Source organism: Echinops telfairi, unplaced genomic scaffold (genome assembly GCF_000313985.2).
Source record: "Echinops telfairi isolate 266 unplaced genomic scaffold, ASM31398v2 ScPeMD7_7;HRSCAF=31, whole genome shotgun sequence".
NCBI classification, from domain to species: domain Eukaryota; kingdom Metazoa; phylum Chordata; class Mammalia; order Afrosoricida; family Tenrecidae; genus Echinops; species Echinops telfairi.
Window position 1 is genome coordinate 5,910,159 of NW_022103904.1, and position 13,458 is coordinate 5,923,616.

Consider the following 13,458-nt stretch of genomic DNA (forward strand, 5'->3'; position numbering starts at 1 on the left):
AAATTATGTATTTTACTAAAGAAAAATAAGTTTGTCAAATAGTATTTATATTTTTGCAATTCTTTTAAAAATCAAGTGTAATACATGCTTATGATATACTGTAGACATGAAGAAAATCCGGTATGAGGTTGGAAAAAGGTAGAGTATTTTAATTGTTTTCAGAATTGTGGGTGTACAAAAGCTTAACTAGTTGTCTTTTGCAGGTCACTTATAATGTGCAAACCTGAAACTATATGAAAAAACATTTTGTACTCTTTAAACTGAAATCTATTTGTCTCTCTTATACATTGATATTCTGACATTACAGAAAATACTGGTTCATGGAATTAAGCATATATTCCAAATATAACATTTCATTATCTAATATTTATCACTCATCTTATTGCAAGAGCTTCTTATGCTTAATGGAATAATTGGAGCTTTTCTAGTATTCTTTGTACAGAATCTAACTTGTACAATAAATATTGTCACTTTTTCTCCTTGGAATGACAGACTGACTGTTCATATTTTATAGACTGTATGGCAGATACCCATATATAACAATAGCTTTGTTAGCTGTTTTTGCAGGTTTAAATGAGAAAAGCGGCTAACTTTTAGCTTGCAACTCAAGTAATTGCACATTCTTTCTCCTGAAGATAACAGTTATGTTTTGCTGTGCATCAAAAGTGCTTTATGAGAATTCCTCATTTTATCATGGAGTATATCAAAGTAGTATATCCCAAAGGGAGGGAATTTAGTAAAATTAACAGTTACTGCTTCATGAAGTACATTTTTTTTTTTCTCCCCTAAAATTGCATGGAGGAAGCTCTAGTGGGTTATGTGTTGGGCTATTAACCACACAGTCAGCTGTTCAAGCCCACTCCTAGGGAAAAGATGAAGTGTTTTGCATCTATAAAGATTTACAGCCTTTGAATATAAAGAGGCAGTTTTACTCTTAAAGGATCACTATGGGTCGTAATTGACTTAAAGCAGTGATTTCATTTGGCTGCTGCTGCTGCTGCTTTTTTTTTGAAATTGTATGGTAGTGAAATGTTTGATTTGGTGTTGCTGCCTGGATTCATCCCAAAGCACCCGCAGTTTGACTCTTCAGTGTTTTTTACCTTTAGTACAAAGCAGTCCTTTGAAAAGGACAATGTTTTAGCAAGGACTTTGTAAGAAGGTTCCTGCAGACTACCCCGGGGAAATGCTGCTATATACCACAATGTTGTTGTTAGTTGCTAATTAAGCCACTTCTAACTCATGGCATATACATGTGAGAGTTTTTAAAAATTGAATAGAGAAAACGGAAACATCCTTTTGTTAACTTAAAAATGTCAGAACAATTAAAACCTATTGTGAAAGGGTGGAAAATGTTTCTTTAACAGGAAATATGAGGGGCTACCCCCTCCCTGCAAAAAAACAAAAACAAAACCCAAACGGAAAATGTTGAGTGGAGCTTTCTTAGTATGCATTTTTCCCTCTAGGCAAGAATGAGAAACTTGCTCTGAGTTAGTGCACTCAGTGGCGTTGCCTGGTAAGGTTCTCTCTGATTTGCTCAAATATCATTTTTTGTGATGGCCAATTTAAGAAATGCATGTGCAGCTGTGAAATTTTGTTTTCTGTTTGGGGAAAATGCCACAGAAACTGTTGTGATGTTGAACACAGCGTACAAGGACAGAGCTATAAGAAAAACTCAAGTGTAGGAGTGATTTTCTCCTTTCAAAAAAGGTGAAATTAAAAAAAAAAAGGTGAAATGTCTATGATGATGACAAACCTCGTTCTGGATGTCCATCACCTTCCCAAATGGATGAAAATGTCAACTCTAGTGTATTTGGAGATTGTTCCACCAGGTCAGACTGTTAACCAAGCTTTCTATTTAGAACTTCTGAAAAGATTGTATAACGCTGTATGACAAAAAGGCCTGATTTGTGGCAGATGGGGGACAGGTTTTGTCCCCACGACAATGCTCCTGTTTTTGTCCCCACGACAATGCTCCTGTTCATGCTGCCCTCCCGGTGCCAGTTTTGGGCAAAAAACCACAACATGCCTCATGCACCTTATTCACCTGACCTTGCTTCTTGTGACGTCTTTTTATTTCTGCAATGAAGAGGGACATGAAAGGACAGTGATTTGACGACTTAGAAGAAGTGAAGAAAAAAAACTAGGGAGGTGTTGCCAGCCATCCAAACAGATGAGTTTGAAAAATGTTTCCGAGAGTGGAATTGCAGATTCGACAGATGTATTAAGTGTAATTGAGAGTGCTTTGAAGGTGATAAGGTGGTTTCGTAAAAAAAATTTTAATACATAGTTTTGAAAGGGGGTAGTTTGGGGGGGTGTATGCGTGTATATGTATTGGTGAATATCTGTTTCTCAAAGTGAAAGTTTTCATCCTTCCTGGTGTTAAACATTGAAAGTACTACCATTAAAATCACAAACCAAACAAAGTCACTCAATATTATGTGCCTTCATGATCATTTTCACATTGTTTGATATTGCCATAAAACATAATAGTAACCCACATCACATAAATTATGGTGACCCTATAGGTCAGTGGTTCTTAACCTTCCTAAAGCTGCGACTCTTTTATACAATTCCTCATGTTGTGACCCCCTAACCATAAAATTATTTGCATGGCTACTTCCTAACTATAATTTTGTTACTATTATGAATCGGGCGACCCCTGTAAAGGGGCCGTTCAACCCCCAAAGGGGTCACCACCCACAGATTGAGAACTGCTGCTGTAGATATAGAACTGTTCCTTAGGATTTCTGAAAATGATTTTTTTACAGCACCTGTCAGCCCTAACCATGTCTTTTTCCTGCAGAAGAGCTGGTGGATTTGAACCCCCCACCCTTAAAATTAATAGCCCAGTTTTCACCCACTTTGCCACCAGTGTTCCCTCCCTAATTGTAAACATTTGATAAATGTGGTGAATTATGATTATTTGCAGATGATAAGATTATAAACCTGGAGAGCCTTAGAAGCAAATTCTGCTACTCCCTGAAATAACAGGATCTCAGATATTAACTCACGTACTGCAATCATATCACTGTTGGTTCCTAGGGACCCCACTTGACTTGGGTTCCCAAGACTTAACTATTCACCTGAGTAGAGAGCTAGTCTTTCTCCTGAGGAGCTGCCCGTGGTTTCAAACGTCAGCCACGTGGATCACAGCCTAATTCGTAATCACTGTGCTACCAGGATCTCAGGTGGCTGCCTAAAAATCTCATGTATCAAATGTTACGGTTTTCCTGTAAGCAAAGCTTCTAAAACAAAATGTTTTAAAGTATAATAGAATAAAAGCACACTCCTATGAGTCAAAACTAAAACTCAAAGCAGATAGCATGCACTACAAGGGTAAGTCAGAAGCCCTTGCTAACCTTGAATGTGAACATACATTATTTTGATGGAAGAAAATTTTTCTGCAATTTTCCTGGCCTGTTTCTTATCAGTGAAGTTTCCACTTTCTGAAACTTCATAATAAGCCCTCATGATTTCCTGTGCCTTTAAAAAGTATGTATGATTTACCTTTTTGGAATCTTGAAAAATAGTTACCATCACACCCTCAGCTGACTTCTGCCTTGAATTGAACTGCCTGGACAGGCACCCTCAGGTGGCACTGTTTTGGTTGGATCTTTCTGAAACCACCCTAATGAGACTCGGACACGTGTATTAAGGGAGAACTTGTTTGTAGCTACACACTGACAATAGAAACATGTTTATACAGTTTGTTTGGAATAAACACATGTATGCGTGTATGAACTAGAACCATTGGTAGAGATTGTTTTCACTTCCCATCATATTTAGTCTTCCCCAGGATACCTTTACTGTGCCACTTCTGTGCTTTTGCCTTTCTTCTCTCCTTGCCAGTTACATATTTCTCTTATTTCTTTTTTTTCTTTCTCTCATTTCTTTCTCTGGTTGTTTACTCTTGGAGTTGTAGGCAAAAAATTCTGCACCCCCTACCTATTAAAAGTTTTTTGTGTTTCAGTTATTCGAAGCATTCTTAATTTTCTGTTTTCCAATGTGTTTTATACTTCTCTATAATAAACATCAGCCTGCTTGGAATGAATTATATGGAAAACATGACTCCTGAACATAATTTAATAGGAGAAACACATGTGAATAATAAAAATAAGCAAAATGATATAAGTGTCAATCAAACAAGGGTTCATCATTCTAAGTAATATTGATAATGAGAAGATTAATTGAATGGATTGCTTTTGATCTGAACCTTATGAAATGAAATGGTAGAATCTAGGTGAGAAAGAATATGAGCATAATCATTGTGGGGGAGGGGTGCTAAGTGGGGAGAGAGAGACTGGTAAATCAAACTTAAAAGGGAGTTTGGGACCAAGCCATAGAGGGCCATGCTATCATGTTTGGCTTTCTTTCTTAAAGGAGCTACTCTTATTTCTATAATTATAATTTTCTGTTTTCCAATATAGTTTATACTTTTCTGTAATAAAGATGGGCCCATTTGGAATTAATTATATTTATGTAGTCACCAGGGAAAAAATATAGAAATGTAGAAAACAATTTCAAATATACAGATAATGTATATTTGAAAGAGTTGGGAGAATTGGATTTGAAGATGAAACTGGGTGTGTTTGAAGAGAGAAAAAAGAGCTTAGGTTTAAAAAACCTCAAAACTATATTGAAGCAAAAAGTACTTGATGTATGGCTTAAAACATCCACTTCCTGTGTCATGACCTCAGGAAATAAATTTCCTCAACTTTCTAAAAGCCAATAAAAAACAAAACATGAGCTTTAGCATGCTAAAGCTCAACTAAACATTGTTGCATATATCCATATGCAATAATGTGCATTTGTGCAATGCATAGAGATGTCCGTTTGTTTAAGGAGTCCCTGGGTGGTACTAATGGTTAAGTGTTTGACTAATAATTGGAAGATTAGCAGTTTGATTTCAACAAGTGACACCTCAAAAGAAAGCCTTAGAAAATCATGTTGTTTAGGTGCCCTACAGTCCCTTCTAACTCTTAGTGAGCTCATGTCCAACAGGATTAAACATTGCCCAAGCCTGTGCCATGTTTACAGTCACTGTTAGGCTTTAGCCTTTTGTGGCAGCCATTGTGTGAGTCTACTTTGTTTTTTGCTGACCCTGTATTTTACAAGGCATGATATCCTTTCTGATATACTTGCCAAAGTAGGTGAGACAAGCCTCATCATGCCTTGGTGTAGGAGCATTCTGTCTGTACTTCGTTTAAGACAGATTTGTTCATTCTTCGGGTATATTCAGTACTTTTTTGCCAACACCACAGCCACTGCAAACCCTGTGGAACATAATTCTCTGAGTCCTTATAGGGTTGCAACTAGTTTGGTTTTGGCCTCTTGTATTTATAATTTTACTTAAATCATTTCTGCATCAGCATTTTCCTCTTACATAACCAAGACCAGCTAATAGTATCATAAATTATGGATATTTATTTTTGAGATTCATTTTACTCAATTATATTGAACAAATTTTACATGTACATATGAATTTTCACGAGTTTATGAGATGGAACTGCCTGTTTGTACTACTCAAAGACATGCTAATTTATATTGACTTAGAGTTGTCAGAAGGCAGCAAGTCTCCAGGCCTATGAACAACTTTTACTTGCCCTTTAATGTTAAATACAATTGCCCTTACTTTAGAACAGTGAGCCAACACAACCCCTCTTCAAATTCTTCATTACAATCACCTTGATTTGCTGCACGTGCAGCTTTAAATAATTCAAAAGGTGTCAAAGTCTTGTGCTTAAAATAAAGCTAAGTAAGAGCTGTATGCACCTGTTCTGGCTTAAAGACACATTTAGGAATGGGTCTTGTTCTTAGTCCAGGGACTGACTGTATCAATAAGCAGAGCGTAAAGCAGTTAAAATGTCTAAAGGTCAATAACACCACTTTTAAATTATCCCTGGGTGGCACAAGTGTTCACACTTAGGGCTAGTAGCCAAAAAAACTGGCAGTTCAAACCCATTTAAACAAACCCATTTATTTCTGCTTACATACAGCATTCAGTAGCAACCTTTACAGTACAGTTACCTTCCTGAGATAGTGTCGGCAATCTACACTAATTGTAAAAATGTGGTATTTAAGTAAACTTAAAAGGAAACCTTTCTCTAAAAACCGTGTGTGATTTTGTGGTACTCTCCTGCTAGTACTCCTGCAGCAGCACGATTCTTGTTGCAGCTGTTTATGCAGACTCATATTCCTGGGAGGAAAGGGGAGCTGTAAAACCAGACAAACTTTAACTTCTAGCTTTGTAACTTCATTGGCAGAGAATTATGTGTGGTTTTTAAAAGACCATATCTTTTGTTATTTTGAAATTTTTATTTTATAAATTTAAAGGTTCTCTTTAGAAATTGTAGTTCTAACTAGAATGTTACAAGCATCCACTGAAGAGAAATTGATTTCCTAAAACATATGGGGAAATTTCAAAAATTTTGTGCAGAAAATGGAATTCAAAGATAATGCAATTTTTCCACGAACCTTTGGAAGCTCCCCTGGAGTTAAACTGGGAATAACTTAACTATTTAATGGAATTTCTTTTACATTATGTTAAAATTTCAATTTTCAGTTGATATTTTATATAGTACTTATGTGTGTTATTTTTTTCTATGTAATTGAGAGTGACCGACTTCTTTTTGTGTATTGTTTAGCCGTATATGTGGGAGTCCATGTCCTGCAGTGTGGCCTGATGTAATCAAACTACCCTATTTCAACACCATGAAACCAAAGAAGCAGTATCGTCGAAAGTTAAGAGAAGAATTTGTTTTGTAAGAATTTGTTTTGTAACAAATTTGGATATTTGTTAAATATCCAATTTGCATTGATTGCTTTTTAAAACATTTCTTGTGAAATCAAAATTTTACTTTATCGGGTTGTTGGCCCAAATTAGATCTTACACAGTCCTCTAGTTAAGAGGTTCTCAACCTTTGGGTTGCGACCCCTTTGGGGGCGGGGTCGAACAACCCTTTCACCAGGGGTTGCCTGATTCATAACAGTAGCAAAATTACAGTTATGAAGTAGCAACGAAAATAATTTTATGGTTGCGGGGTCAACACAGCATGAAGAACTGTATTAAAGGGTCATGGCATTAGGAAGATTGAGAACCACTGCACTAGTTCATTAATTTTGAATTTCTCTTTGCAATTTGCAAATTACCATTACATCGTCACTATGGAATTAGTAATTTATAGGATGTTTGTGTTGGTGCTTTAACGATATTGTCTTAAATTTCAATGAAATTGTATTCAAAGTTCAAGATTTGTTTTAAGAAACTTTGTGTTACAAAAACAAATTGCCTTTCGAGTAACAAAATGTCATTTTTGTCAAGTATCCATTTAGAATAATAGTAATGAAATTAAGTAAAACAGTAAAATATTTATTTAAAGGAAAACCTGGAATCTATTGGAATATAGTATTACAAACTAATTCTAAAATGCTAGTATTTAAATAAGCTTAAAAGGAAACACTTTTTTCAATCTAAAAACCATGTATGATTTTGCAATCCTCTCATGCTAGTATCCCTGCAGCAGCACTAGATTTATTTGATTACATGCTCGCCTTGGATCCCAGTAAGCGCTGCACTGCTGAGCAAGCTCTTCAATGTGATTTCCTGCGAGACGTGGAACCCTCAAAAATGCCTCCTCCAGAGTAAGTGACTCTTACTGTATTAGAATCTACATATTCTGCATGTGGACAGTTTTAATAACATCTGTATAATGATCAAAAGATATTCTATGCTTACTTAAGTCAAATGTAATAGAGAAAGTCAAAAGAAATACATAAAATAGTAATACACATAATGTACACATCTAGAACCTAGATTCTGGCTCTGTGTTCAGTTAGTCATAGGAGAAAATATTTTAGAAAAGCATCCTTCTTTGACTAGTTTGAGGGTTAATTGAGCTCAAGTTTTTATTATTTTTTTCAACTCCCAAGAATATAATCCTGGTGCTGCTATTATTTTGAGTATTACACGTACCAGTACTACTATAGCTAAAATTTGGAATGCTTGTTAAACATTCTTCATGCATTACATTAATCTTTACAATCCTATCAGGTGGGTATTACTATTATTGTTGCCATTTTCAGAGGAAGCGGGCTCAGAGAGGTTAAGAAACTTGCCCAGGAATACAAATGTAGTAGAAGAGTGTAGTTGGCTTTGAAATTCAAGTTACTCCAATAAGAGAGAGGATTTCTGAAATACTCATTTGCATGCCACACAAGTGAAATGCCCAACATTGAATGGAAGTATGAGTATCAGAAGCTTATTCATGGAGCCAAGTGTATTGTCTGCATAGAGTTTAGGAGTGAGAATACCTACGCTCTTGGACCTTAGCTCCAAAAAGCTTCTATGGTTTCCTTAGGCTGTATGGGGTGGTGAAACAGCAGACCATAACAATAAACTGTGTATATAAAATCAGGCTCTGGAGTTCAGATCTTGGCTCTTTGATATATTAGTTACATTGGAGTTAAATTTATTTCAAAAAAAAATTATTTCTATGAGATTGTCATATTCAGCTTTATTAACCTTTTTTGCACTGTAGATGGTCTTTGTGTGATGATTTGAGAGACAGAAGGGATCTTATCTGATGTGCTATGGAGCCCGAATCATTCTCTGTTGAATTAATTGTTTAATGTTTTTTGGTTTATCAGAATATATCAGCAGTCTTGAAACTTTGGTTTTAATAATCCCTTTAAGGAATTTACAACTCACTCCCCACCACCAATATTTTTAACCCCATCAAAAATAGAAAAGTACAATGTGCATATAACTTTCACCTAAATTCAACAATTAATACTATTTGAATACATACTAAGTTATTCTAAATAAGGTTTCTTTTTTCCTGGACTATTCAAATAATAGGTGAAAAATTAACCCTCACTCTCATAACTCTTTAGACATGTTTTGGTAAAAACTGAAAAAAAAGGAAAAAGAAAACACATACACAGACCCCTCCCCCAAAACAACAACAACAACAAAGAAACTGCCAGGAAATTGATGCTGACTCAAAGCTATCCTGTCAGGGGGGTCGAACTCCTCCTGTGAGCTGCCTCTTGCTCGCTCAGAGCTTGCTGGTTTGAACTGCTGAGCTTGAGGATCTCAGCCCAACTTGTAACCACTACACAAGCAGGACTTTGTCTGCATAGCTATAGAGCCATTGTGATCCTAATGTATCCTCTTTAATTCCACTTATATTCCCTCTAAGATAATCATTGAAAGCTCCCATCTTGTGTTTAGTTATTGTGTCTTTTTAGCCTTTAGTCCTTCCTTGGAAAAAGGTTTTATGCCATTGACATTTTTGAAGTGTAAATGTTAACTGTCTTGTAAAACATTTCACAATCTGGGAATGATTGGGTCTGTTTTTTTATCTTCATGATGAGAACTAAATTAGCATTTTTGATCAAATTATTACCAAAGTTGTGCTATGTGCCTATTACACCGAGAGGAGTGTAATGTCAGTTTTAATTGTTATTGGTAATATGAAGTTTGATCAGTTGGTTCTGGTGGTGCGCCTGCAAGAATTCTGACAAAACTTTGTATGCAGCACATTTTTGCTCACATCTAATTTTAAAAACTCAATAGTTAGAAATAGTATAATTTTCAGTATACTGTAAATAATGACCTTTTAAAGGAGGAGTGCTGGTGGTTAAATCACTCTTGTCAATACATCTTGCATTTTGATAGCAATTAGATTTCACTTAATATATGTATATATGAACAAATTATTTTTATAAACTGCTCTCATGGGTTTTTATTCTACTATAATAATATTTGTGTTTTAAAATATTCTATTGATCACTCCTGTACTTGTTCAAAACAGTTAAGTAGATATATAGAGGAAGATGGGTGAAGGTTTTTTTAAAAACTTCCTATTGTTACACAGCTGTTTCACCTTGATAAAATTGTCATTGCAGCGTAGTTTTACATATTTCAGTTAAAAAAACACAAAAATAGCGAATTTTGTTGGGCATGCAACCTAATGAAATAGAAGGCACTGATATTATTTCCCTGAAATAGTTTGTATATTTATTATTTCTTCTTAATCTAGATAATTCCATTTATATCGTAATCCTATTATTTTTATGTTTAAGAACCCTTATAAATAAATATTTGAGAATAAAAATATAAACTGTAATTCTATTATTTTTAAATAGGTATTTGAGAGTAAGACAACCTATGTCATAGCTCCATCTTTTAGTCCTCTGAACTCCTTCTGCATTATATCCCAGAATCATATAGTTAAGCTAACATCAAAGATTATTTTATTAACCTTTTTAGATACCAGTTTAAGATTTTTTCTTCTGTTCTCTTGACAAATAAATGGAAAAGGTCACATACAAAAGCTTTTCTTATGCAATCATTAGCCCTTTACTTTTTCAACTTTTGTGTGAAAGTGCAGCTGAAAAGCTTTAGCAGTAAGTTACTTTAACAGCATTTATATTTATTCCATTACACTGAGGAAACAATAGCAAGTAAACATTAATTTCTGTGCTACTTTGCCAATCTTTAAAAAAAAATTTTGTTACATGCCTTTTCTTGTTCAAAATTTTGAAAGTACAGGCTATGTCGTTCCACACTCTGCAAACCAGTAGCAATTTATTGAATGCATGTTTACTAAATCAGTCAGTCAGGTCAATATCTTTAAATTGAAAAATATATGAACATAATATAGCATTTCTTATTTTTTAATGTGATGTATCAAGTAGTTCAAAATACTGTTAGTTAAGAAGTAAGAACTATGGAGAAAGGTGTTTTATTCCTTTGGAAAATATGTGTATATGTCAAACTTACATGATCAGTTTTAAAGAATAATCAAGTGAGAGTAGGATATTAAAGAAGTCAGGGAAAAAAGTCAGAAATAAGTCACTGTATTAGATGTCCTTTCAAAATTATAATGTACTTCTAAAAAAATGTATGTTTGCTTTTTAAAAATTAGGATGACAGCTAACCTTTAATTTTGTTATTAGTAGCAAAACATTTAAAGTAATTCATATGATAAAACATTAATTGAAAAAAAAACAAAAAAAATTAATTGAAATTGATATTTCACAATATGATAAAAATAGTTATAAGCTACCTATGAATGCCAACAGTTTAATATAAAATATGAATATAATGCCTATTATGTGAGAGGCATAACCTAAGCATTTTACATATGTAAAACATAGATTACCTCCTGAGAGTAGGTCCTGAGGCAAGTAGAAGTCACTTGCCTAACACAGCACAGAAAGTAAGTGGCAGAGCCAGCATTTGAACTTTCCCAAAACACACAAAACTTTGTTCCTCCTGAAAAGAATTAACTGGTGAGTCCCTGCCTTATGCTGAGTTAACGATGAGCCACAATTGTGGCTGTTGGGTTCCCCAACACACACACACATTTTTTTTAAAGAGCTTATCATTAGTGATGTGTACTACAATGTTGTAGCATGTATCTCATTTTATATGTAATACTTCCAACCTCCAAAGACAAAAATCAGATCTTTAAATTTTGACCAAAAAAGGCAATAATAATGAAATTTTTATTTAAAAATAATTACATCAGGACCAGTTTATGATGGAGTCATTGGATTAGAGCCCTGTCATAAGTCAGGAACTACCTATACACTTGTGGATATGTATTAGGTTAATGTTATCCTTTCAGAACATCTTACCTTTAAATTGTGGGAGGGAGCGAAAGCACTTTTAGTGTGTTTCTTTGCTTTATCCTCACGGGTCTCTCAATGAGAGCAATGCATTCCCTGACAACTGATTACCCCACTCCACAGTGCTGCGTTATGTCAATTCTGCCTGCATTCATAGTGTCACAGGAGAGGATAAGGCCACATGTCATGTAACACACAGAAAGAAATTAGATCTTTGGCAGGTTTATGATGCTTTAAAGGAGGCTTCCCAGTATCAATATTTCAAATTGTCCCTTTGTTTGTTACTCCAGGAGGTTTTTACACGCTGAGGCAATGCACCATAGTAAGATGACTGAGAGGTATGCCTTTGTTTTGCTTTTGTTTTTGTTTTTTTTTGGACCTCAGGTGCATAGACTTGGTTTAATCATAATCCTTGTTTCACTCATCATTGGTCCATGCATGGCTCTCTTTTCTTTATGTCAGTTACTTAATTAGTTATTTTTAGTAAATTTAATAAGCAGCCATGACCTCACCATGCCCAAACAAAAGCTAGAACCTTGAAAATAACCAACTTGGGTCATATCACATCCCCTCCCCACCAATCCATCCCCTTGCCGCCTCCTACTTGAAGTAACATCATTCTTGTTTCTTTGTGTACACCTCTGTTGCCATCTATATGTGCTCATATGGAATCACATTTTGTTTTGTTTTATAAAAGCGTGTCATGCTATTTGAATCTTTTCGGATTATCTTTCTAATTAATATTATATTGCTAAAATTCAACCATTTGTTGCATATGCTTTCATATTATTAAAAAAAGGGAAGAGTAATTGTGAAAGAGGAGGTATGAAAAGAAAATCCTGCTTAAGTATGTAGGGCATTCTCAGAGATCATTTTAAGAAAGGAGACATATGGATATGGAGATGAATTCCTTTAAAACAATTCCTGCGAGGTGTACCCCCCTTTGGAAAGTCTTCATGTATCCCTTGAGTAAACATGACCCAGTTTGAAGACTGCAGATATATATATGTGTATATATATATATATATATATAACCAGGTTGGGGCTGCTGAAGGGAATTTTTAGATATTCTGGGCAAGTTTATTAACCTTTTTAAGCCTCAATTTTCTCATCTTTAAACAGATATAATAACTTTCCATTGGGCTTTTTTTCTTTTTCTAAGGATAAGAAGAGCCATTTATAAATCAACATATTTTTCAGCATTGCTAACTCTAGGAAATTCTTTTCAGGTAGAATTAATTCAGTATTGTGGCCAATTCTGGTAGTTGCTAGTTAATCACTATTCTTTATTGATGAGCGATATAGATGAACCTCTTTGTGCCTGGATTGCCTATTTATTAACTCATCTGTCATATAAGTTTAATTGTAGAGTTTTATTATAGAAGCAAATAAGGGCATTAAAAAACAAGAAGCTTATAACCAGAAAGATTTTCATAAATGTCATGTTCGTGCTTTTACTACTTTTTCATCCTTCGTTTAGCTTCTGCAAATGACATATTGTTTTGCCTTCTTTTTTCACTCAACTGATGTACTGTGAAGAATGGCTTTAAACAGCTGCACTTGGATGTTAGTTACCTACTTTTATGAATATATATTCTTTATTCAAAATTTCATAAATGTTGACTGTCAGAAGGCAAAAAAATAAAAGAAAAATCCACTGTTTTTCTATAAATCAAGGTAAAACCCTGGAAGAAGAAGGCCAGGGCATCCAGACTGATTTTTATTGATAGATCTGTTTTATAATGCTTGAGAATAAAGTCTGTAAGACAACTTTCTAAAAAAAAAAATTACCCTTGGTGTTCTACATGGCAAATTATTAGT

General features: G+C 34.6%; 1 protein-coding gene and 1 non-coding gene across 2 annotated transcripts in view; one reads left to right on the plus strand and one right to left on the minus strand.

The window, feature by feature from the left end:
* Positions 1–13,458, plus strand: part of CDK13 (cyclin dependent kinase 13) — a 131,422-nt gene that overhangs the window by 112,282 nt on the left and 5,682 nt on the right. The window contains exons 11-13 of the mRNA XM_045286284.1: positions 6,645–6,761; positions 7,510–7,641; positions 11,928–11,975. Of these exons, the coding sequence (XP_045142219.1) occupies positions 6,645–6,761; positions 7,510–7,641; positions 11,928–11,975 (297 nt within the window). The remainder of the gene's footprint in view (positions 1–6,644; positions 6,762–7,509; positions 7,642–11,927; positions 11,976–13,458) is intronic.
* On the minus strand, positions 12,011–12,072 carry LOC115868174. The gene has a single exon (XR_004045460.1). It is a non-coding gene; the product is annotated as a small nucleolar RNA SNORD113/SNORD114 family (small nucleolar RNA).